This window comes from Macrobrachium rosenbergii, chromosome 22 (assembly GCF_040412425.1).
Source record: "Macrobrachium rosenbergii isolate ZJJX-2024 chromosome 22, ASM4041242v1, whole genome shotgun sequence".
NCBI classification, from domain to species: Eukaryota; Metazoa; Arthropoda; class Malacostraca; order Decapoda; family Palaemonidae; genus Macrobrachium; species Macrobrachium rosenbergii.
This window is the reverse complement of record NC_089762.1, coordinates 5,541,160-5,564,241: the sequence shown is the minus strand read 5'-3', so window position 1 is coordinate 5,564,241 and position 23,082 is coordinate 5,541,160. Positions and strand designations below refer to the sequence as shown.

Genomic DNA, 23,082 nt, shown 5'->3' with positions numbered 1-23,082 from the left:
CTTTTTTTTGGTTTTTAATGTTTTATGTTTTTACCTTAAATCCTGAGTAGGGAAGTCACCTTTATGATCTAACTGAGGAAAGGACTTACTTACCATAAAAATTTACGTATATGAACAAAATTGTGGGGTCAGGTAAAACCATTAGAAGAAAAAGATGAGCTGAAGGCTTTACTTAATAGGGAATGTTGCAGATAAAACACTTGAGTTCACTTAAAATCACATATATTTACATTAACACAAAATCAGAAGAATGTGGAATAAATTAAGCAGGTAATAACACAAAATCAGAAGAATGTGGAATAAATTAAACAGGTAAACAGAGCCCTGCTGAAGAACTAATTTATGATAACAAAAGGGGTAACTGAGGATGCTTGGGAAATCTACTTCAAGGGCACCATAGAGTAGGTTTCCATGGTTTGAACCACGCCACACATGCACAATTGGAACGGGGGGATTACACAGCAAGCATCTCTGTCTTGCGGTTACATGACAGAAAATTAGTGCAATCAAAGGAAAATTGAGAGGTGTGCGGAAGGCGCCAATAAGTTGTAGTTGAAACACAGGCAACACTTATGAATTAAAATTACTGCATTGCAAAATGAAGGTCATGTCTATGGGGAAAATTGCACTTGGAAATTGAAAAGTAAATCAGTAAAAGATAAAAGAATTCGTGACTGTTGAAAAACCTCAAATCCGAGAATGTTACTGTAAGTCGGAGCATGGGTCCTCGTCGTTTGCCAGATGGGGGAAAGAAGTAAGGGACTTAGCACTTAAAGAATACAGGTACTTGGGCTAAGAAAACAGCCACATGTTTGGGATATGGCCCTGATGGGGCGGAGGTCAAGAGGACAGTGTTGCTGGATCTGCTTCCAGGGCGTCTCTCCTTTGGTTTGGGTTGCGTAGCTCCTTTTAAGACCTCGCTGGGTTATCTCTCCATGCTCTCAGCATTCCATTTTCTATGGGCACACTCGCGTGACCTCGTGCTTTTCTGGTCAGCCGCATGGTAAGGTACGTGGCAGTTGTTTGCTATGAGGCCTTCCAAAACTTTCTCTTTGGGTAAATCCCCATCACCGGTTCATCTGGTGTCCATGGTGGGATTTTGTCTCCAAACGGCTTCACACCTGGAAGAGAGGTTTTGAGGCAGTCACAGGGTCGAGAGAAAGGATTAACAGTGTGTCCTGGGAACGATAATAAGAGATTTAAGAAGGGGCAATGCTTTCAATGACCTCCTTGTCAGTCAGCAGTGTGATTAAGTTACTGTCCTTCTTTTGAAAAGAATAAAACAATTCAAGTTTAAGGTAAATCCTCTTAAAGGAATAAAAGTGATGTTTCCTTTGCACAGCTTGGAGGGCGAGTTGACTTGGGAAGGGTATCCCTTCGTTGCAACTCTCCCACAAGTTGACATGTCGCACCTTGAATAGGGTGAGAATGTCTACAGACAAGTTAACTTGACTGACTATGGTATTATCTCTCATTAAACTTCCTCTGGTTGCACTAATTATCTTACAATTAGAGTTTCTGCGAGACAATGTCACATCAATTTTAAAATTTACGTTATCGCAGAATAAGGTGCTGTTGGTACTTAAATTCATTAGGTAATGTTCAGTTTTTACACTAAAACAGCATTTATAGCAAGTTTTAATCAAGGTATTCCATGAATATATATGTCATGAATCATTGTAACAATGTAAAAACGGTGTTAAGGAATTATTACTAGAGTAATTACTAAAGTTAGTCATGCACTTAATTATAAAGTTAACTTTGTGAATTCAAAGTCATGCAGTTAGTTTGTCTTGATGAGGCATCACAAATGAAGTACTCATGGGCTTATGATAGGTGGTGCCACCCCCTTGATTTGGGACCACCTTGATGTGGTGAATGGCTCTTGAACCCCAGGAATCTGTTCCTGGGTTTGAGTCCAAGATTCCCATATACAATTCTGTATTTATTTGAATTAATTTATGCAGAATTTTCCGCTTTTTCTGAAATTTGTTGGACCTGATAAATAGGAAAAGATATCATAACGGGGATTGGGTTTATATCTGAAGCTAAATAGTGGGAACTGTGGTAGGACCATCAACTGCCTGACAATGTTCGGACCTGAGAGATATCAGGCGGAACTATTCTTTAGGGCTGGACCATGGATTCCAGGAAATGTTAATGCAGATAGCACAAGATGATGATACTGCTACAGGGGAAACAGAGGAAAGTCGTGATGGAGTGGAAATTAAAGATAAAAAAAGACCTTTGGAGAGAACACCACCCAAAACAAAAAAACCAACTATAATTAGAGCAATATCGATTAAACCAAACACAAAGGATACCATATAAAGAAAGAACAAAAATAAACTTAGAGTATACCTTTATCTACTAAAATAATAGTAAAACCAATGGATACAGATATCCAAAACACTGAAGTTGAAGATAATGATTATGTCAAGGGAGAAGAGATGACTCCATCACCAACAATTGGTACAAGAGCAAATGAAACAAGGAATCTACTTGAAAACACATGTGGATGTAATGATTGTTTTGTAGAATTGTGCAGCAATAACAAAAACTTAACAAAAGATGGTTAACAAACATTATAAGAAGTTTTATGAAATATAGAAAAAAAGAAACCACAGATTTGCATACCCATGAAAAAGGTTGCATGTGCATTGAGCACTTAGTATATTATAAAGAAAAACAAATGAATTTCGTGAGTGAATTATTAGAAAAAATCCAAGTTGATAATGTAAAAAAAGAGAGTAAAACTTGACCGCTATAATAAAATATTTTCAGTAGCTATATTATACAATGGAATGTAAATGGTCTGCAGACCAGATTACACCTAGGAGAAATACAACGATTGCTAAAGGAATACAAACCAATGATATTATGTTTACAACATGTCAACAAAAACCATATCAACAATAGGTAAATATACCTTAGCATCTACATCTAGAGAGGAAGAAGGAAATTTAGGTACCGCTATATATGTACACAACAAAGTATGGTACGACAAAGTACCTGTAAACTTTACTGATCTGCAAATATCGAGTATTAGAATACAAATAAAAAATTATAATTATGTAATTTATAATTTATACAACCAACCTAATAACAATTATGACTTTGACAAACTTAAAGAATTACTTAATACTTCCATGGAAACTACATTAATAGTAGGTGATTTTAATGCTCACAACCCAATGTGGGACTGTAATTGTACGGACTCAAATAGAGCAGGAAGTAAAAATAGAAGAATTCATAGATTCATCTGACATGTGCTGTATAAATGATAATGAAATCAGTACACATTTTCCCAAAACACATGGAACATTTTCCTCAGTTGACTTAACTCTATGTACAACAAACATAGTTGACAGATTGGATTGGAGTACAGTTGTCGACTTGCGTACAAGTGATCATTTCCCAATATTAATTTCATTATTACAAAATAATCCCACCAAGCATGTCCCTCAATATAACACTTATAAAGCAGATTGGGAGCAATATGAATTCCACACTAGGAATATTTAAAAGACCATAATAAAACTAATAAATTTCTTGATTTCATTAAAAATGCTGCTGATAAAAGCAATACCAAAATCAAAACCCCATCCAACAAAACACAAAGTTCCATGGTGGTCTGATAAGTTAACAGAATTAATAAATATAAAACACTCAATAGGAGACGATTAGATAATTTGAATAGAAAGTTCAGTAAAATAAATAAAACATTACTGATATTAGAGGGAACTTTACAAAAAATGACTATATTATTACTAGAAATTAATACATTAAAACCTCTATATAACAAAATATCTGCAAAATTTAAAAAAGAAGTAATTCAAGGAAGAATAATTTCATGGAGGAAATATGTATCAGATCTCTGTAATAATACTCCCGTACAAAAAATATGGGAAATCTGCAGAAAAATAAATGGTACCCATGTTAAACCACCTAGACATGCCATATTAAAAGATGGGAAAAGAACACTTGATCCAAAAGAAATAAGTAATATAATAGGAGAAAATTTAGCAAATGTAAGAAGTGATGAAAATTTAGATGAACACTTCCGCACAAAGAAAAATAAAATAGAACTAATAGCAATAAATTTTGAGACAATAGATGATGTTTATTATAATGGAAAATTTAATATGTCAGAGTTGGAATATGCTCTCTCGAGCAGCAATAAATCTGCTCCTGGAGGTGACAATATTTGTTTTGAGATGATCTGCCACTTATCACCTTTGGTAAAGTCATACTTATTAGAGTTTTATAATAATTTATGGCTTCGAAATTTATTTTCAGGTGAATGGCGTAAAGCTATAATAATTCCTATCCCCAAACCTGGAAAGAATCCCAGTAATGTGAATAATTACAGACCAATTTCTGTAACAAGCTGCTTATGCAAATTGTTAGAGAAAATGGTAAATGCTCGACTAACATGGTACATTGAAGAAAATAAAATTTTTACTCCCACTCAGTTTGGTTCACTGTGTAACAGATCTACATTAGATTCTCTCTCTAACTTAGAAGACCATATACGTAGAGGTTTTGAATGAAAACAAATTACTGTAGCTGTCTTTTTTGACATTGAAAAAGCATACGATACAACTTGGAGGTATGCTTTATTAAAAACCTTACAAAACAACATCTGTGGACATTTACCTAGGCTTAAACAAAACTTTTTGACAAATTGCAATTTTCAGGTGAGAATTGATAATGGTCTGTTTAGAAAATTTCCACTTGAAAATGGTGTTCCACAGGGAAGCGTCCTTAGTGGCACACTGTTTACTTTAGCAATTAATGATATCAGTAACAACCTACCTATTGGCATTAAAAGTAACTTGTATATGGATGATTTTGCCATATATTATTCAGCATCTTGAATAAAACATGCAGAACGAATCATTAATAAAAGCATAGTAAAAATAGATGAATGGGCCTCATCTGTAGGCTTTCAGTTTTCCATAGATAAAACTCAAGCAATCATGTTTTATAAAAATAAAAAGGAAAAAAGGTAGAGAAATAGATTTAAAAATTGGAAACCATAGTGTAACAATTGGCCAAACAGCAAAATTATTGGGATTAGTATTTGATACTCACTTGAACTGGAAAGCCCACATAACATAAGTAAATTCAAAATGTAAAAGAGCGTTAAATCTAATTAAGAAACTGTCGAACACTACTTGGGAGCCGATAGACATACCCTTACTGTACTGTATAAAGCAACAGTTCTGTCTGTCGTTGATTATGGAAGTGAAGTACAGTATATGGCTCAGCATCTGACGCAGTGCTGAAAAATGTTAGACCCTGTTTACAATGAAGGCCTTAGAATATACTCAGGAGCCTTTACATCATCACCAAAATCATCTTTACAAGTTGAATGTAGTGAACTACCTCTGTCTTTCCTTACAGGGCTAGTAACAGTGGTCTGGTAATACTAAGGTATACTTAACTTAGTAACAATGAAAAGTGCTCTAAGAATTCAGACAAGTGATTCCCCAACAAAAAAATTATTTGAATTAAGAGATGTATTTATAGATAACCATCCTCCACCTTTCCCAATTAAAGCTAGAAGATTGTTTGAGTTGCTTAATATAAATATACAAGTGCCTTTAATAGTAAAATCACCTCCTCCCTGGACTATGAATAAAATGAGAATTTGTACACACTTGAAATATTTATCAAAAGGTTACTCATATACACCAGAACACCATAGACAACATACAATAGATCATATAACCAAAAAGGTCCACATTACGCAATATATACAGATGGATCTAAATCAGAACACCAAGTGGGATATGCTGCAGAGTGTCCCAAGACAAAACTTATCAGCTCTCTCTTGCTAATAATGCTTTAGTTTTCATAGCAGAATTGTGTGGGATTGCATCAGCTATAAAAATAGTTAAAGAAACATCATTCAATAATTTTGTAATTTTCAGTGACTCAAGAGGCGCTGTAGAAGCTATTCAGAGTTACAAATAAAAAATAACATAGTACAACAAATTAAATTATTTCTCCATAACTTATATAATAATGGAAAAAATGTAGAAATATGTTGGATCCCTGCCAATGTAGGGATCAAAGGAAATGAAGATGCAGACAAAGCAGCTAAAGAAGCAACCCACGTGACAAGATCAAATGTTACTGATTATGTAACACACATAAAACATGTTTGACATAGGAAAAACCTATTTTTGGTAGTTGCTGTTGAGTCCTCATGGAGTTACCTTCCATGGTCTACCAGAGCTCCATGGTGACCAAACTGATATAAAAAAATTCTCTTCTAGTTGATCTTTTTGGCCAGGTATTGTGTCATAATGATTAACATTATAACACGTGATGGAGTATATAATGGACTCAGAGATAAGAGGGCACTTTCCCTGATCTTCAGTGAAGCTGAACCCAGTTTTTCCAACGTCAAAAGAACCTGCAAGAAAGAGAAGTGACTATTGCGCATGCGCATCAGCCCTCTTGTTTACGGCAGGGCCATTAAAAGACCAAGGAGCCATTAATCTCTGTTGGTTAATGCAGGTTGATCCCTTGCCCATGCCTTTTCGTCAGGGAAGTGGGAGGGTTTTGAGGACTCAACAGCGACTACCAAAAATAGGTTTTTCCTATGTCAAAACCTGTTTTTTTTTATAGCGTAGTCGCTTGTTTCAAAGAAATTGACAGGTGATGAAAAAGGCTTAAGCTCTCACTTTTTAATCCCAACTCCCCAAAGGAAATAACATTTCTGGTCCAAGGTCAAGTCACAAATTTCAAGTCCCATTCTTTATTCCAAATACTCTTCAGGTATCGATACCAAGGAACAATAAACTATACATGATCTTACCTTTTAGGATGTAGTTCTACAGTGGCTTACCTAAGCATGCTGGGTTTGGTTGCAGTACTGTCGCCCCTCTCCCAGGGATAGTTAGCATACTCACTGTCAATGAGACCCCTGGTTTGCTGCTGCAGCACCTTAGGGGTTAAAACTAACCATGCCACCTACTGATACACAGTGTAGTCGAATTCGTTTGAGCATGTGGCAATAATTTAACTGATGACCACCCTGTACATTTGGAGACCTCTTAGAAAGAGACATTTCTGAAGAAGGCCAATGACGTACTTACTTTCCTAACATCATGTGACCTATGAAAAAATGTGGATTTGCCTTTTTAATGAGAAATTCTACAATCATTCTGAGCCTTTGTAGGGAGAGTGGTTAGTTTGTGCTAGGGTGTAGGAAAATGGGACCTTCTGGGATGTTTGCCATGACTTCTAGGTAAACCTTAAGTGCTTGAACCAGGCATAATGTCTTGTCTGCTAAATGGAATTTTCTTATAAGAATGGATTTCCTTTTTAAAGGATCCATATTCTTGGCCTGGAATGATGGGCCAGGGGACAATAATAATTGATGGTCATCTATATGCGTGATGCATTGTCTCCATCTAAGAGAGCCCAGTTCACTAATGCGAGCTCCTGATGCTAATGCAATCAAGAAGATCACATTTTGTAGCATGTGCGTTGTGGTTGTATTGGAGCCACTGAATTGAGGGGTTGATAGAAGTCTAAACACCTTGTCAGGGGCCAAGTAATTAGAAGCCTTTTGGGAGTGGGCCTTTGTGGAGCAAAAGACTGCAGAAAGGAAGTGACAACTTCTATACTGGAGTCAATTCCGAATCCATAAAGCAAGGGTTCCATTAATGCAGCCTTGTGTGCCATGACTGTTGTAAGCGCAAGGCATTTGTCTTCAAAAGGGTGTATAAGAAAAATAAAGTGTTTCTATAGAAATCTCAACTGGGCTGTCAGTATGGATGTAATCTAACCATATCTTCCATAGGGACTGGTATTACCGGATAGATGATGTCCGTAATTTTTGCACTAGGTACCTAGCAAAGTTGGGTGAGTAATTATCATGATAGATATTTAAAAAAAAAATCTATATGTGAAGGTCTCGGCTATGAAAGGAGGATGCGTAAGAGACTTTCCCTCCTACTGTCTGGGATAGAACAGCAGATGCTAGTGGAATTGATCTTTTTGTCCATTGTTGAGGTAATAGGAACCAATGCCTATTTGGCCAATTTGGGGCTATTAAATACACTGTTCCTTTGAAGGTTAGAAGTTTGCTGAAAACCTTTGAAATCTGGGACAGTGGAGGAAAAAGATATCGTGTTAAGGAAGGCATCTCTTGCTGTTGCTTGACTGTCCAGGTTTGGAAACATGTATATTAGGAGTTTGTGACTCTAGTATGTGGCAAACAGGTCGACTTCCAGTTGTGGAAGCATGCTGGCTATTGTTTGAAAAGAGTGATTGTTCAACATCCACTCTGTTGAGGCTGTCGTTTTCCTTGATAGAGAGTCTGGTATTACAATGAGACCCCCTGTGAGGTGAATTGCAGACATGTGCCATGTCCTTGCTTGCGCCATCCGAAGGATGGCTAACATTACCATATTGAGAGGAGGTGAATGTGATCCCAACCTCTTGATGTAGGATATTGTGGTTATGTTCTCTCTCTTCTGGAGGTTTGAGTTTTTTGAGAGGCAAAAAGACAGCCATCAGCTCAACGAGGCATCTGTGTGTTTGTTACTCATACAGACGGAGGAGTCAGGGTGACCTGTTTCGGCAGAGATTCCTTTCGAATCCAAGGCCGAAGTATCTCCCCAACTCTTTTAACCTTTTGATGAGGTCGGTCTCGCATCTTTTTACTTGCATGTGATAGCCAGAATTTGTTTACATTTTTAGTTGCACTCTATGTATTGGATCTATTACTGATGAGAACTGCAGCAGGCCCATCATACGTTCTGATTGCCATCCAGAAACTCTGGGCTATGCAAGGAACCTTTTGAGGACTTGCCTTATTCTGTTTTGAGTATGATGGGGAGAGAGACTGGGTGTGAAGAGTATCCCAACACAGTCCCAGCCACTGAAAGTGTCTGCTGGGCATGAGGCAGGATGTTTTTAAATTTATTATAAAAACTTTTAACCTTACTGCAGTCTGTTGATAATTGCTCATAGGTTTTTCAAGCACTCTTTTCTTGTGGGGTCCGCAGATCTTTTTTGATTAAATTCTCGAATGAATACCGCTGCTGATTTTGTAAAATATTCTTTAGGCAATGTTTAGCCCAAAGGGCATGACTTTGAATCTGTACGTATCTTTTCCTATCTGGAACCTTTGGGCTATAGTGATGTGCCAGTGTACATCTTTCAGATCTTTAGAAACTGTCTGAGTCCCTTTTTGGAATGATTCAATGTACTTAGGCAATGGTAATTATCCAAAACTTTTGGCAAACAATGTGCTTGTTCAGTGTTGATTGATTGAAGATCACTCTTCTTTTGGAGGAATCCTTTTTGAGGACACTGAAGAGATGTACTTGGTGGTGAATATACGCATGTTTCTCTATGGGCCCCATTAACAGGGCCTTTCTGTACATATAAATAATGCTGTCCCCCCACAGGGAAAACTTTCATTGTCTGTGATGTCATCAAAGCTGACCCCCAACCAATATAATTCCTCTTGGTATCTGCCTCCTCCTCTGCCTTTACCTTTGATAGACATTCCAGGTGTTGTTTTTCCTTTCCCCCCCCCCCCCCCCTAGAAGATGGTTTTTGGACCTTGTGAAAAAGGATGGCCTTGAAGTTGTAGTCCCTTTGCAAGGAATTGTCCCTTCTGACCACCCTGCCTGTTTTTTGTGGAAAAAAATTTTTGGGGGTGACTGAAGGCTTATATGATTTTTGATCAAAGTGAGCTTTTTTTGGTGTTGGATAAAGGGAAATTTAGGGTTCTTTGTTTCCTGAATTCCCCTTTCCCCAGAAGAGAGTACACTGTACAATTATGTTGGTGGGCAAGTTCGTTCAGTTGAGCCACAACAGACTCCTCAAACAGGTCCTTACAGAAGGGGTTAGAATGTAATAATGCAGTGACATTGGAGAGTGATTTGATGGAGCTCTCCAATGCTTCCATTTGCACTTTTATGTGCCATTCTAGGAAGTCAAAGAGTGCTTCCCATCAGGTTCTCATAAGACTTTTGGCCTCAACAGCAAAAATTATCCTGGGATCTTCTGGAAGCCTGTAGGTGGCAACTTCCAGTAAGGTGGTAGAGGTTGTAATGCTAAGGAGTCAGAGCCTAGCATAAAATTCTGACGAGGCTTTCCCCTCTGAGAGTCTTCTCATAGGGGTCCCAAACTGCTGAGTAGCTATATCTAAAGGGAGGTTTTTCCTTTCAAAAGGGAGTTGCAGCATTGCCCATTCCTTGATGAAGTTTCCCAAAACTGGGATGACTGTGGCAGATGGTTTTAATTCTGCCATTTTTTCTTGTTTCTAGTCACTACCAGATCTGAAAAACTGTCTTCACATGATTAATATTTTCGAAAGTGAAGGAACAGTAGGCTGGGGCTACTTGATGAGCAACTTGGGTCTTATTCAAAATGGAAGTAGAGATCCATTTTTCATTGACCTGGTAAAGGGCAATTTCTATAGCTTTTAATGCTGTAGGCACAGGTAAGAAAACCATTTCTGTTAGTGGTTTCTCCATGTCTGGTGGAGATGGTACCAGGTGCCATTCTGTATTAGGGTATGCTGCCATTTGTAAATTCTACATTTACAACTTTGATCATAGTTTTTCTCTCATTAATTACCTACTTGCCATTGGGAGAGAAAGTACACACTGAGACGTCTTGCCAAGGATTATCAGTATCATCAGGGGTGAGTATTGGAGCCCCTATTATGTTTTGGTCTGAAGTGCCATATTCCGAACTGACCCATTTGTTGTTTCTAGTCGGAATTCTAACATCAGACCTTGTTTTGGCAGCATTTGTATCTACACTCACTTTTTGGTTACAGGATGTAGTACTTTACACTTTGGTGCGTACATGACTGACTTACTTTGCTTTTCAGAATCATGCTTCATGTCCCTTATATATTGCCGTTCTGTGGCAGGGGCATCTTTGATGGTACTCAATTTCCTTACGGAATTGACCAAATGGTGCAAACTGTGTATCCCTTTTGGGGGAACTTGCCGCATACTGTGTATCCCTTTTTGGGGAGCTTGCCGCAAACTGTGTATCCCTTTTGGGGGAGCTTGCTGCAAACTGTGTATCCCTTTTGGGGGAGCTTGTGCAATCTAACTGAGCTTCAGCAACTAAACTGTAACTGCCTGTTAATCAAGGGGGCAGAAGTCCTGGGCAAGTTACTATACCCTTCCAAAATTGTGGACATTTCAGTCTGAGTTAGGTGGATCCCAGTATCCCTTTTGGGGAAAAGATCCTATTCAGCAACGATCTGGAAGGTTTCTTCCATGCTAGCTAAAATTTGTGTCCCTGAGCTTTCTGGCTTCAGCAGGACCATTTCGATGGCAATGTCCACTTAATTTTTTTTAATAAGAATGTCAACTCCTTGTAAAGATTCCTCTACTTCCTCTGCGGGATTAACTGGGAGGTATTGGGCATTGATGTTACTGGGTTTTGGCCCAAACATTGATGTTGTTCAGAGGAAGGGTTAAATATCTGCTGCTGGAGTTCTCCTGGAAAGATAAAATCTCCCCCTTCCTCACCCTAGGACCCATTGAGACAGCTTAAAAGGGGCTGTTTCATCCTTAAAACTTGCTGCCAGGAGCATGCTACAAATCTTGCCCACATCTGGCGACCAAGCAAATTTTCCTTGTTTTTTACAAGGACTATGCTCATGGCAGGTGGTATGGGCCGTACCCACTGGGAAAAAGTGAACCGAGCAATTTGCTATAGAACACTTGAATTTAGGATCCTGCCTAATGGTGGCCCTGTAGTGATATAAAGCAATTTGTTATTAGAAGCTAGTTATTATTAATTGTTTTTAAGTGAGGGACACTTCTGTAGTTAATCATATAGTTTCCATAATATAGGTTAACTTGTAATGATTGCAAGTGTGTAGTTGTAAACATTTAATTAAATATCTATGTTAAACCCTCTTAGGTTTAGGTTAGTTTTCATACCTGTATATGGCTGTATTACGTATACACTGTTATTGCTTTTGCAATGGCCAAGCGAAATTTTTAATTCCAATTGTCATGCCATTCAGACTAACTGCTATGAACTAATTTGTTTAACTAACCCAAACTACTGTTTTATATAGCTTAGAGTAATGCTTCTAGTATAATCTGCGTTAAGCTAAGAATAGAGGATTTCTTAGGTTCTTGCTTAACCTACTCTAGGCTTATTTATAACTTCAGAGATATAAACTGTACAGAAAATAATACTCTTATAATCTGTTTTTCTATTTTATGTGGCCAAGACTACCTTTTCATCTGATATTCGTCCATCTCTGATTTAGGCTAATAGTAGGATATTCCTTAAAGGGGGGTTCCTACTTAATATGGTTAGGCTACTACCTGTTCTAGGTTTATGTAACCTTTAAGGATTATAGGCTACGTAAGACCCTACTAGCATGTAACCTTACAGATATGCTACCGAGTCGTAAAAAACTAGGTTTTTTAATTGAGCCTAGGATACTATTTATGTATAATCCTAGGCTTATTTGTTCTTTCTTAACCTAGTATAGGGTATTGCCTAATCCAGATTATTATAGATCACTCTTAAATGTATATGCTAGGCTACATAAAAACAGAAAACTTACTAATATGTAACCTTATAGTTAGTCTACTATTTTTTGTCTAACCCAGGTTGTTGTTTTTATCCAGTCCTAGGCTATTTGGTCTACTGTATAAAACAGTAATCACTAATGTGTAACCTTACAGCCAGGCTATAACTTACTCTAACATAGGCTACTGCCTAATCTGGATTATTTAATTCACAAGTAAGTGTATGGGTTACATAAAACACAATTAGCATACCTTAGTATGTAGTCTTAAAGCTAGGTTACCATCTCATCCAGTGCAGATTACGATTTCATCTAGTCCAAATGACTTGGTCTAGGCTAACAATTTAGTCCAAAAATGGGATGTTTCATGAAAAGTTATCACTTAACGTGATATAAAGTAATGCCTAGGCTAGTCCTGGATTATTTAGCTCAAGCTTAAGTGCACAGTCTTATATAAAAGGGAAAAATTTATACTAATATGTAGCTTTATTGTTAGGCTATCAATTTACTTTGCCCAGATATTGTTCTTATCTGATCCTAGGGTCATTGGTCTAAGCTAGGCCACTTAAGATTTGTAATCCCAGGACTTAGGCCACAGACAACATCCACTAACCTATTAATCTAGTCTGAATTGTTCTCACTTACTGCCTAGATTATTGTAGACATCGTATAATCTGAAAGGATTTTCTATATTAATAATAAGTTGTGGAACATTTCTTTTAGTTAAAACATTTAGTTAGAATTTAAAATAATTTTTGTTTTACGAAACTAGGTAGCAATCAACGCTCTATGAAACTAAGTATTCTAGTAATCAACGAGCCGGGTTCTGGCTTTAACACACACATTATAAATTCCAAAGGTTTGAAACTAAAACGTTTAACTGGAAATTAATATTGAGCACTTATCTTTTTGATGTTTCCACAATCCTCGATAATGAAAACGGAGAAAAAGACCAAACAGAGATAATGGCTCCTTGGTCTTTTAATGGCCCGGTTGTAAACAAGAGGGCAGATGCGCGTGCGCAATAGTCACTTCTCTTTCTTGTAGATTCTTTTGATGTTGGAAAAATTGGGTTCAGCTTCGCTGAAGATAAGGGAAAGTGCCCCCTTATCTTTGAGTCTATTATATACTCCATCACGTGTTATAATGTTAATCGTTACGACACAATACCTGGCCAAAAAAGAATCGTTACGACACAATACCTGGCCAAAAAAGACCAACTAGAAGAGAATTCTTTGATATTGGTTTGGTCACCATGGAGCTCTGGTAGACCATGGAAGGTAACTCCTTGAGGACGAAACAAGCGACTACGCTATAAAAAAAGTGGGTATTATAAATAAATGGCAATATACTGTATATGGAATGAAGAACCTGAAAGCAATAAATTAAAACAAATAAAACCTAATGTTAAAAAATGGAGTTCACCATATCAGAGAGAGAGAGAGACACGCACAAGTAATTCTAACACATCTCAGAATAGGCCATACTCGTCTGACACATGGGGACTTAATGAGCAGCCCACGTGGCCAGGCTCCCAAGTGCTCAAAGTGCAGGGTGATAATAATGGTCAGACATGTGTTATGTGAGTGTCCAAAGTATGACCAACAGCGACTGTCAACTTTTGGAAATAATTCATAGAGGAAATTTTGTCAGAATCTTTTACATTGTCAGTCATTCCGATTTTGTTGTTCATGAAGAACTGTAATTTAATTAGTAAAATATAAAAATAAGTAAGTAATAAAAGCACGAAAACCCTTTTAGCATTTGTTGAATTTAAAAAAAAAAAGCAAAATTTAAAAATATTGCTTAACTTATATTCTGAATTTTAATATACCTTTTTAGTGTGTGTATAAGGAAGCCTTAGTAAATGTATTTATTGTATATATGTGTTTCAGTATGAGAGCATATGCCTGTGTGCAGTTTTTTATTTCTTTTAAATTCGTTCATCATCGTACTGAATGATCTATTGGGTCCTAGTGCTTGGCCTCAGGCCTGGACCTGGTATCTAATCCTTCAGGCCAGCCCTATGAGAGCTGAAAGTCAGCTCAGTGGTCTGGTTAAACTACTTTGATAATAAATGAATAGGTGGTGCCACAGTACTTGGATGCGATGGGCATTGTGCCAGACTTGGCACTAAAGTCACGGTGTAGGGGCTTTTTATTGTACACAATTGGTGTAGTATGATGGGAACAGATTTTTAGGTTATTAAGTGAAACTCAACTTTCCTCAACCTATTCTATTACCATTAATACTATAATGGCCATCAAAAAAACCTAAATATGATTCATAAATCATAATCTACAGAACGGAAACTTATCTGACCTTATCACTATAGTTCAAAACTTATCCTCCTGTACCTAACTTAGCCTAACTTAATACTACCATGACCCCCAAAAGAACCTAAACCTAATTCCTAAACTTAAATGTATAGTGTCCACCCCCCAACTATGGTACTTAGACTTCTTCAGATTGGCCAGTATTATTTTGTCAATATCCTTCTTCCTACTGGAGAGTCAACACTTTTCTTTTTTCCAACTGCTGTCGAACTTTCTTTGTGGCAAGTGTGTTGAGATCGGCACCTTTTAGGGTTTATTGTTGTGTATGGGGGAACAGGAAGAAGAGCAGCCTGACCAAGTGTTTTTGTTTCTTTTCTGCAATCTGGCAGGTTCTTGTTCTCTATGTTCCTTATCACCTCTCTGCCTTACCCCTTGCTGTATTTGCAACAGCTCTTTGACAGTAATTGTCCTCTCTTATAATATTGTAATCCCTTGTCCTATGAAGTAAATCCAGTCTATCAGCTTCTGCACCTTTTACTGTTTCATCAGATGCTACAGCCATGAGGTAGGCCAACACAACAACTCCAACACAGACTTTTCACCACAGTTCCTGTTGGTAGATAACTACAGTACTCCCAAGTGGCTTCTGCTAAGGAAGTATCCTAACTTCTCAAGCTGCTTACACATTGGGTTGAGGGGGAGCAAGTCACTCTATCCTGACACACTCAGCAAACTGCAAGTAAAAAAAAGGAAAACAAAAATGAAACTTAATTACATTCTAACAGACATAACAAAAAAACACATAACAGAAGAATGAAATAATTAATTCACACAAACCCACTTTTTATATAAGTAACTTACACAGTAATTACATAGCTATTAGTTTCACTCGTTCGGCAGCTAAAAGTTTGAATTTTGTGGGTCGCACTAGCTTGTTTTGGGGTAGGTAACTTGCCCCGCCCACTTTTAGGGGAAAGAGAGGAACAGCGTAGCAAAGAGCTTCAATTTGTTTCTGCCGGCTGATGGCTGTAGACCAGTCGATGGCAGCAGCTTTAATTTTTGGAATTCGTTGCTTTTCCGGTTGTTTTCATCGGCAATTGGTGAAGTGTTCTATTGGTAGCCTTTCGGCATATTTAGTTAGTGGCAGGTTTTCTTTAATGAGACCTTTATCAACTAATTATGTTTTTTCCTGATTTTGACTTACTACTTGACTTTCATGATGCCTGACTCAAGTGTACCTAGCTTTAGGTATTGCAGCAAAGGCTGCAATGTGCAACTGACTAAAGAATCATATGATTCCCATATGATGTGCATAGAATGTAGGGGGCTGGTGTGCTCTGTTGATTTAAGACGTCAAGAGTGTGCAGATTGGGACATTAAAAAGTGGAGAACTTTGGAATTTCATTTACAGAAATTGGCTAGGGACAAGAAGAGGAAGGTGACTGCTAGGGCAGAGAGTAGTAAGTTGTTAGCTAGCCAGGAATCTTCTGTTGCCAAATCTGATTCTAATGTTCTTGTGATTTCTATGACCCCCATTCCAACCTCTCTGACTATTCCACCCTCTCCTTTCCCCGGCTCCCACGCTTCCGAACCCAACCCCATGGCCAGCCTCGAGTTGAAAATTGATAAAAGATTTGAGTTGATATTACCCAATTAGCATCTTCAGTGAAAGTCCTAATGAACAAAAAGAGTGATTCAGAGTGCCCAATAGCGCCCAGTGCTAGTGAAGTTTTGGTGGAGGAGGGGGCTGCTTGTCCCGCCAATTCTCATAGGCAAAGGTCCCTGGCATACTCCACAAAACCTGGGAGGAGTCAAGCTGGTAGCCTAAGGGAGGTTGGTGGGGTCTGCCCATGAGTAGTTGCCCCCTTAGTTCTGCTTGTTGACCCATCCCAGGTTGCAACCAAGAGCCATTGGAGAGGTCTCTCACTGGCTGTGCAATGTATGTTGTTGAGTTTGGAGGAGTCAAGTCCCAAGCATCAGTGGCACTTCGCGGACAAGTCACTGATGTTTCGGATTCTTCTCCAGTGCCTTGTAAGAAGAGCAAGGATCCTAAGCGCCCCTCATGTAGTCACTGGGACAGCCCGGAACATTTATCTTCGGACAATCTCTCTGTAGAGAATCTGCTTTTGGCGCCAAAAGCGTTCAGCTTCCCGTAAGCGCTCTACATCCTCTAGGATTGCTTCTTCTAAGGAGTGTCGACAAGCGCCTGAGCTCCAACAGTATTGGAGTTCCCTTTGGAAGTTAAGTGGCCAGTAGCAACAGAGCGCCCAGTAGCACCCGAGCACCCAGTGGCTCCCGAATGTAAAATAGCGCCAGAGCTCCCAGTAGCGGGTGTGTGCCCGTTAGTGCCCGAGCTCCCAGGTGTATCTGTGTTCTTTAGTGCCCATTGGCACCTGAGCAGCACCCTGGGAAGTCTGTGCACCCTGTAGCACCTGAGCTTCCTCTAGTTTCAGAGTGCCCATTGGCGCCTGCACATCCAAATTTGTCCGTTCATCATACTTCATCAATCATCGTGCTGGATAATATTTTGAGCCTACTCAGGAAGGCTCCATCGGCTCCTCAGACTCCAGCAGACTTGTATTTGTTGCCAATATCTTCTGACAAGGAAGAGCTGGTGGACCAGGACACTCCCTCTTCGGCTGCAGGTATTCAGTATGGACGAGACTGGCTTGTTTTGGAAGAAGATGCCTTCATGGACATACCTTATGAAGGACGAAGCCGGATCCCCAAGGTTCAAGCCCCAGAAGGATAGGGTTACCCTCAAATAATGTGTGCCAATGCTGCTGGCTTCATGCTGAAACTAGGCTCATTTGCAAGGCTGCAAACCCCAGGGCCCTCAAGAATAAGAACAAGCACTTGCTGCTTGTGTTTTGGATGCACAACCCCAAGGCCTGGATCACCAAAGTCCTTACGTCTAACTGGTTCATTCAGAGCTTCATCCCTCAAGTTAGGGCATGGAGTTCAAGGCGTTGTTGATTATGGATAATGCTGGTGGCCACCCTGTGGATCTTCATTATGACGAAGTCCAGCTCGAGTTCCTCCCTGCCAACACCACCTCTCTCCTCCAGCCTATGGACCAGGGCGTGATCCTTGCCTTCGAGCACCTTGTGAAGGCAATGGACACAGACAGTGAATTTATACTGAAGGAGTATTGGCGTAAATTCATGATTGCCAAGTCTGACCGTCATTGACCGATCGTTGAATGAAATGAAAAAGGAGACCCTTAACGTGTGCTGGAAGAAGTTGTGACCGGAGGGTGTTCACGATTTTATGGGCTTCTCTCCAGAAGAAATTCAACATTCAGCCATTGATAACGCAGTCCAATTGGCAAGGATGCTTGGTGGGGAAGGCTTCGATATGACATCACCGAGGATGAAGTTGTCACCCTCATTGTTGCCCACTCTGACCCCCTGATGGACCAGGATTTGGAAGAGCTGACGAAGTCTGCCAGTGAGGAAGAAGACACGCCAGGTTCAGGGGACAAAGAGGAGGACGAGGGCCTGGCTTTGGAACGTCTGTCCCAACTTGTGAGGATGACCAAGGAGATGCATGGGATCCTTATATGGAATGCTCCATAGTGTTCAAATGCCCTTGATGCGGCAATGGTACCCTATAATAATGCCCTCGTCAGCATGAAGAAGCAGCGACAGCAGCTGCCTATTACCATGTTTCTTGACCGGATGAAGAAGGACCCTCCAAAGCCTCCCCAAACCCCTGAAGAAGTGCCTCCCCAAGCCCCTGAAGAAGTACCTGAAGAAGGGGAAGAGGCACCCCCAGAGGAGATGTAACTCCTCTGCTTTGCTGTGCAGTCGTATCTTCATCGTCATTCATCACACTGCATGGCTAGTTCAACATCATCTTCAATCAACATTCATCATTAATGAGTACCTGTATGATTTACGTAATCTTCAACTTATTATTTTGTATATTTTTTTCAATGAATATTAAAATCCTGTACTGCATTTAGGTACGGTACTTAATTTACCAATGTCACCTCTATCTAAGTCAACAGAAAACAGTAAGGTTGAATACTACCTTATGAAAGAAAATGTATGTGCCTGAATATCACGAAAAACCTCTATACACTACATCTACATATGAAAGACGGTTGTTCACTTTCCTTTTAAGGGTAAACTTAATATAGGGGTGATAGGAGTTAACAAATTCCAAGAATGAGTCAGTCAAAATTACGCCTGAAAAGGGTGAAGGTATCGTTGCATATCTTTATGGCGAGCTTAGATAGACTAGAACCCCTTTTTGCCAATGCCCCTGTAAGGGATACCATTAACATAATTTTAGACAAGTTGTTTCCCCAACCTGATTCATGTTTTCATAATTTTAGGCATTCTACCTTTAAATCTCATTTAGAAAAATTACGGTGCTGGACACCACCTTTATTTTTAATATTAATAATTTATATAGACAAGTGGAGGGCATGGCTATACAGTCTCCATTAGGCCCTACCTTTTCCAACATCTTTATGTGCTTGCTGGAAGAGCACATTTTTGATGAGTGCACTCTGTCCTTCCACCTATTGTTTTATACAAGATATGTTGATGATACCTTCACCCTTTTCAGGTGTAATTTTGACTGACTTACTCTTGAAGTTTGTTCACTCCTATCACCCAAATATTAAGTTTACTCTTGACTTAATATTTGGGTGATAGGAATTAACAAACTCCAAGAATGAGTTACAGTCAAAATTATGCCTGGAAGGGGTGAAGGTATTGTCATTGTATCTTGTATAAAACAATGGGCGCAAACTTAATATCTGGGTGAAAGGCGTTAAATTATTGTTATATTTATTCTTGGTGTCTGTGTATTCCTTTTTAATTTTCAATTTTCCCCCTGCTCTGTGTATTAATTTACTGCTTTTTTATTATCAGTTGAATGGTCCATCTTAATTTTTATTTTTGCCCAGTTCTTAACAGGTGTAGAGTCTATAGATAGTAGTTTTTTATATTTTCATGTAAATTAATTTTCTTTTGCACTTGGCATGCAATCAGTTATAAAGTATTTGTTTCACCATAAACCCATTACAGTACTTATAATAAATTCATTTATGTACCACAGACATTTCAGTCCTCCTAAAATAAAAAAAGAATATAATGAGCCAGTAGTATTGTGCTTGCATAGGTGGATCCCAGGATTTCATGCAACTGTGCATCACATCACTCATGTGTCTGGAATAGAGTTAACTACTTTCAAGAAATCCTCCAATATTTTATCAAATACATGTAGTGGTTTTCTTTGAAGATTACCTTCATGCATTTTGCATATCAATCATTTTCCATATGATTTATGTGTGTTCTGCTTTGGAAATGAGGTAATTCGTAAAATATTCCTTCTCGTTCTGAAGATGGAAGGTGGACCTTTGGATTGGAAGGTTTTCTTTCCATTTTGGATGAAAGTTTTCTGAGAATTTATGTGAGAAATGGCTTTCTTATTTGTTTGCTTCATGTGCTTTCAAGTTCAATGGTAGGTTTGAAATTATTACACAAAGGTCAGTCCTATATCATTTCTGCTATATCCAGATAGCTATTTTCTTGATTGACAGCATATTGGTAAGTGCTATGTAGCTAATTAGCAAATGGTAACCTAGTTAACACTGTATTTTCTTAAAAAGTTATTGTTCTTTTCATAACTAACCATGGGTTTTTCTTATTCTGTTTCAGGATTATATTCCAAAAATTGTAAGTTTACATTGATAAAATTTTTCATTCGTACCTCTTTATTTGTTCAGAATACTTATTTTCCTTTATTGCATTTTGCTTGGGTTGAACAATTTGCCTTTTGCTTTTTCCCCTTAAAGTACATTGTTAGAAAGGTGAAAGATTGGAATGGAAAAGAGAGGACTGAAAATCAACAGAAGAAACAGAGTTTATTGCAGTTGTTAATCAGGAAAATGACCATCTAGATATAGCAGAAATGATATATGGATGAATTCAGTATCATGTATGAAGAGCAACAAAGGTTCTCAAGACATCTAGAATTATGAAGAGTAAATGGGCATGGAATTTTATAAGCTCCAAATGTGGAGGAAGAACGACAGAAAAGAGGAGGAGGAAGAACAACACGTAGTGGTGGAAGACAGTCCTTAGAAGCAAAACTTTTCTGTTATCTTAAGAACTGACTGTGTCAAGGATCAAATGTTAAGTGGTAGTAAAAAGAGCACAAAAAAGAGAGAGTCCCGCTAGTGAGGGTGTTATAAGGCCTGCTCAGTACTACTCTATACAGCATATGAGGATTTGTAGAAGTGTGATGGCTACTGTACATTGGGAGTACAGTATCATATCACAAATGAGGAAGTTGTGGAAAGATTAGGTGCTCAGAGCCTGGAATGATAAGGATGAAGATAAATTACTGAGTTATGAAGGTGGTTTGTTTCTCATGTAAAATTTACAAATGCTATTTTTATTTCATTAGTTTGTATTTCATTATTGTTTGCTCATGTAGCTGTCAGTAAAAGATAAATATTTTCAGGTACCTTGGAATTGTTCGGTCTGTACACTGGAAAACAAGCCAGCCAACTCTAAATGTGTAGTTTGCTTTACTCCAAAGGCAACATCTTTCAGTGGAGTGACATCAGGTCCTACAGCAAGCCTTCAGAATCCTTCATTAGCATCTGAAGGAAATGAAGACGTTCAGATTTCACCAGCTGTATCACCTCATTTAATAACCAGTTCAGCCTCTCCAGCAACTGAAAAAAATCCTAATACCATTCACAGAAGTGGAAAACGTCCATTGGATACAACACCTGGTAAAATCTGCAAAATTGGGTAAGTGTGCTAATGAGAGTTGTTTTCTGTTACAGTTACAAAAGTCAAACTGTAGAAAAAAATACAGTGTACTGAAAAGTTTTGTCAGTCTTAACTTTGTCATTACATTATCAAACAAAATGGAACTTCATATCTTGGTGTTAACTTTAATGGAAGGTCATCCCTATGAGAGTAAGGATGTTCCACAACAGTGTACTAAATGTATTTTACTGATAGAGACAGTTAACTGCCAAATACTATAGCAGTGAAAGCCATACAAGCAGCCTTTTCCAGTTTAATGAACAATGTAGCACAATAACAATTTTAGAGAACTGGTACCCTCTCTGGGTGGCCCCAACCTTCTGTCTCTTCACTTTTAAAACAACCACTCATGTGAAATCTGAATTTCAAAATTTATGGTTATTGACAAGCAAGATTTAATGGCAGAAATAAACCCCTTTGTCTCTGCCATCCCAGTACTGTATCTGGTAATTTTACAAAATAATGGGCTACACTTGTCCTTCTTTTTGAGAGGAAAAAGCACCCACTGGACATGGCTACCCAGCAGTGTGGGACCCCTATAAGAAAAGTCTCCAATGGGACAGCCATGGTTGAATTTTATGATAGGCTCCACCTCCTCAATATTATAACTTCTACCGCTATGCTGGAAGTAGCTATTAGAGAGCTTCCTGTGTCTTCCAGGACAATGTTTGCTGCAGTAGCCAAAACACTTATGCAAACCCTATGGGAAACACTTGATGACTTTCTGGAGTGTTGCATTAAGGCTTACTCTGTGACTTTCTGGAGTGTTGCATTAAGGCTTGAAAGGAAGCATTGGTGGGCTCCAAGATGTCGCTCCACCGTGTAGCCTCCCTATTACATTCTTCCCCATTCTGTCAGGACCTCTTTTAACCCTTACTGGACGGATATGATCAGATGAGGAACTATAACAGATTCTGAGTGAATGCCACGCTAACTCATATGAGTATTAACATTATTTGCCTGCTGCAGTTCTAGTCAGTAATAGATCCAATTCATAGATTGCAACTAAAAATGTGAACAAATTCTGGCTATCGCATGCAAGAAAAAAGATGCGAGACAGACCTCAGAGGTTAAAAGAGTTGGGGAGATATTTCGGCCTTAGATTTGGAAGGAATCTCTGGTGAAACAAGTCACCCTGACTCCTCCATCTGTAAGAAGGACAAACTCACAGATGCCTCGTTGACAGGTTGGGAGGATTGTCAGGTGGCAGGGAGGTGATCAGCTACTCAGGAATTGTTATATCAATTTCCTGGAGCTGATAGCTGTCTTTTTGTCTCTCAAAAAACTCAGACCTCCAGAAGAGAGAGAACATAACCACAACATCGTACATCAAGAGGTCTGGATCACATTCACCTCCTCTCAATATGGTAATGTTAGCCATCCTTCGGATGGCACAAGCAAGGAAGTGGCACATGTCTGCAGTTCATCTCACAGGGGGTCTCATTGTAATAGC

The 23,082-nt window shown here is 38.7% G+C and overlaps 1 protein-coding gene and 1 long non-coding RNA gene across 3 annotated transcripts in view; one reads left to right on the top strand and one right to left on the bottom strand.

The window, feature by feature from the left end:
- The window catches only part of LOC136850563 (endonuclease 8-like 3), a 134,712-nt gene that overhangs the window by 99,561 nt on the left and 12,069 nt on the right, over positions 1 to 23,082 (top strand). For both annotated transcript variants that reach the window (XM_067124188.1, XM_067124189.1), the window contains one exon: positions 21,313 to 21,608. In XM_067124188.1, the coding sequence (XP_066980289.1) occupies positions 21,313 to 21,608 (296 nt within the window). The remainder of the gene's footprint in view (positions 1 to 21,312; positions 21,609 to 23,082) is intronic.
- Positions 5,148 to 23,082, bottom strand: part of LOC136850564 (uncharacterized) — a 68,611-nt gene continuing 50,676 nt past the window's right edge. Inside the window, exons 2-3 of the long non-coding RNA XR_010856656.1 lie at positions 15,513 to 15,562; positions 5,148 to 5,287 (exon numbers count right to left, since the gene is read on the bottom strand). This is a non-coding gene — a long non-coding RNA (uncharacterized lncRNA). The remainder of the gene's footprint in view (positions 5,288 to 15,512; positions 15,563 to 23,082) is intronic.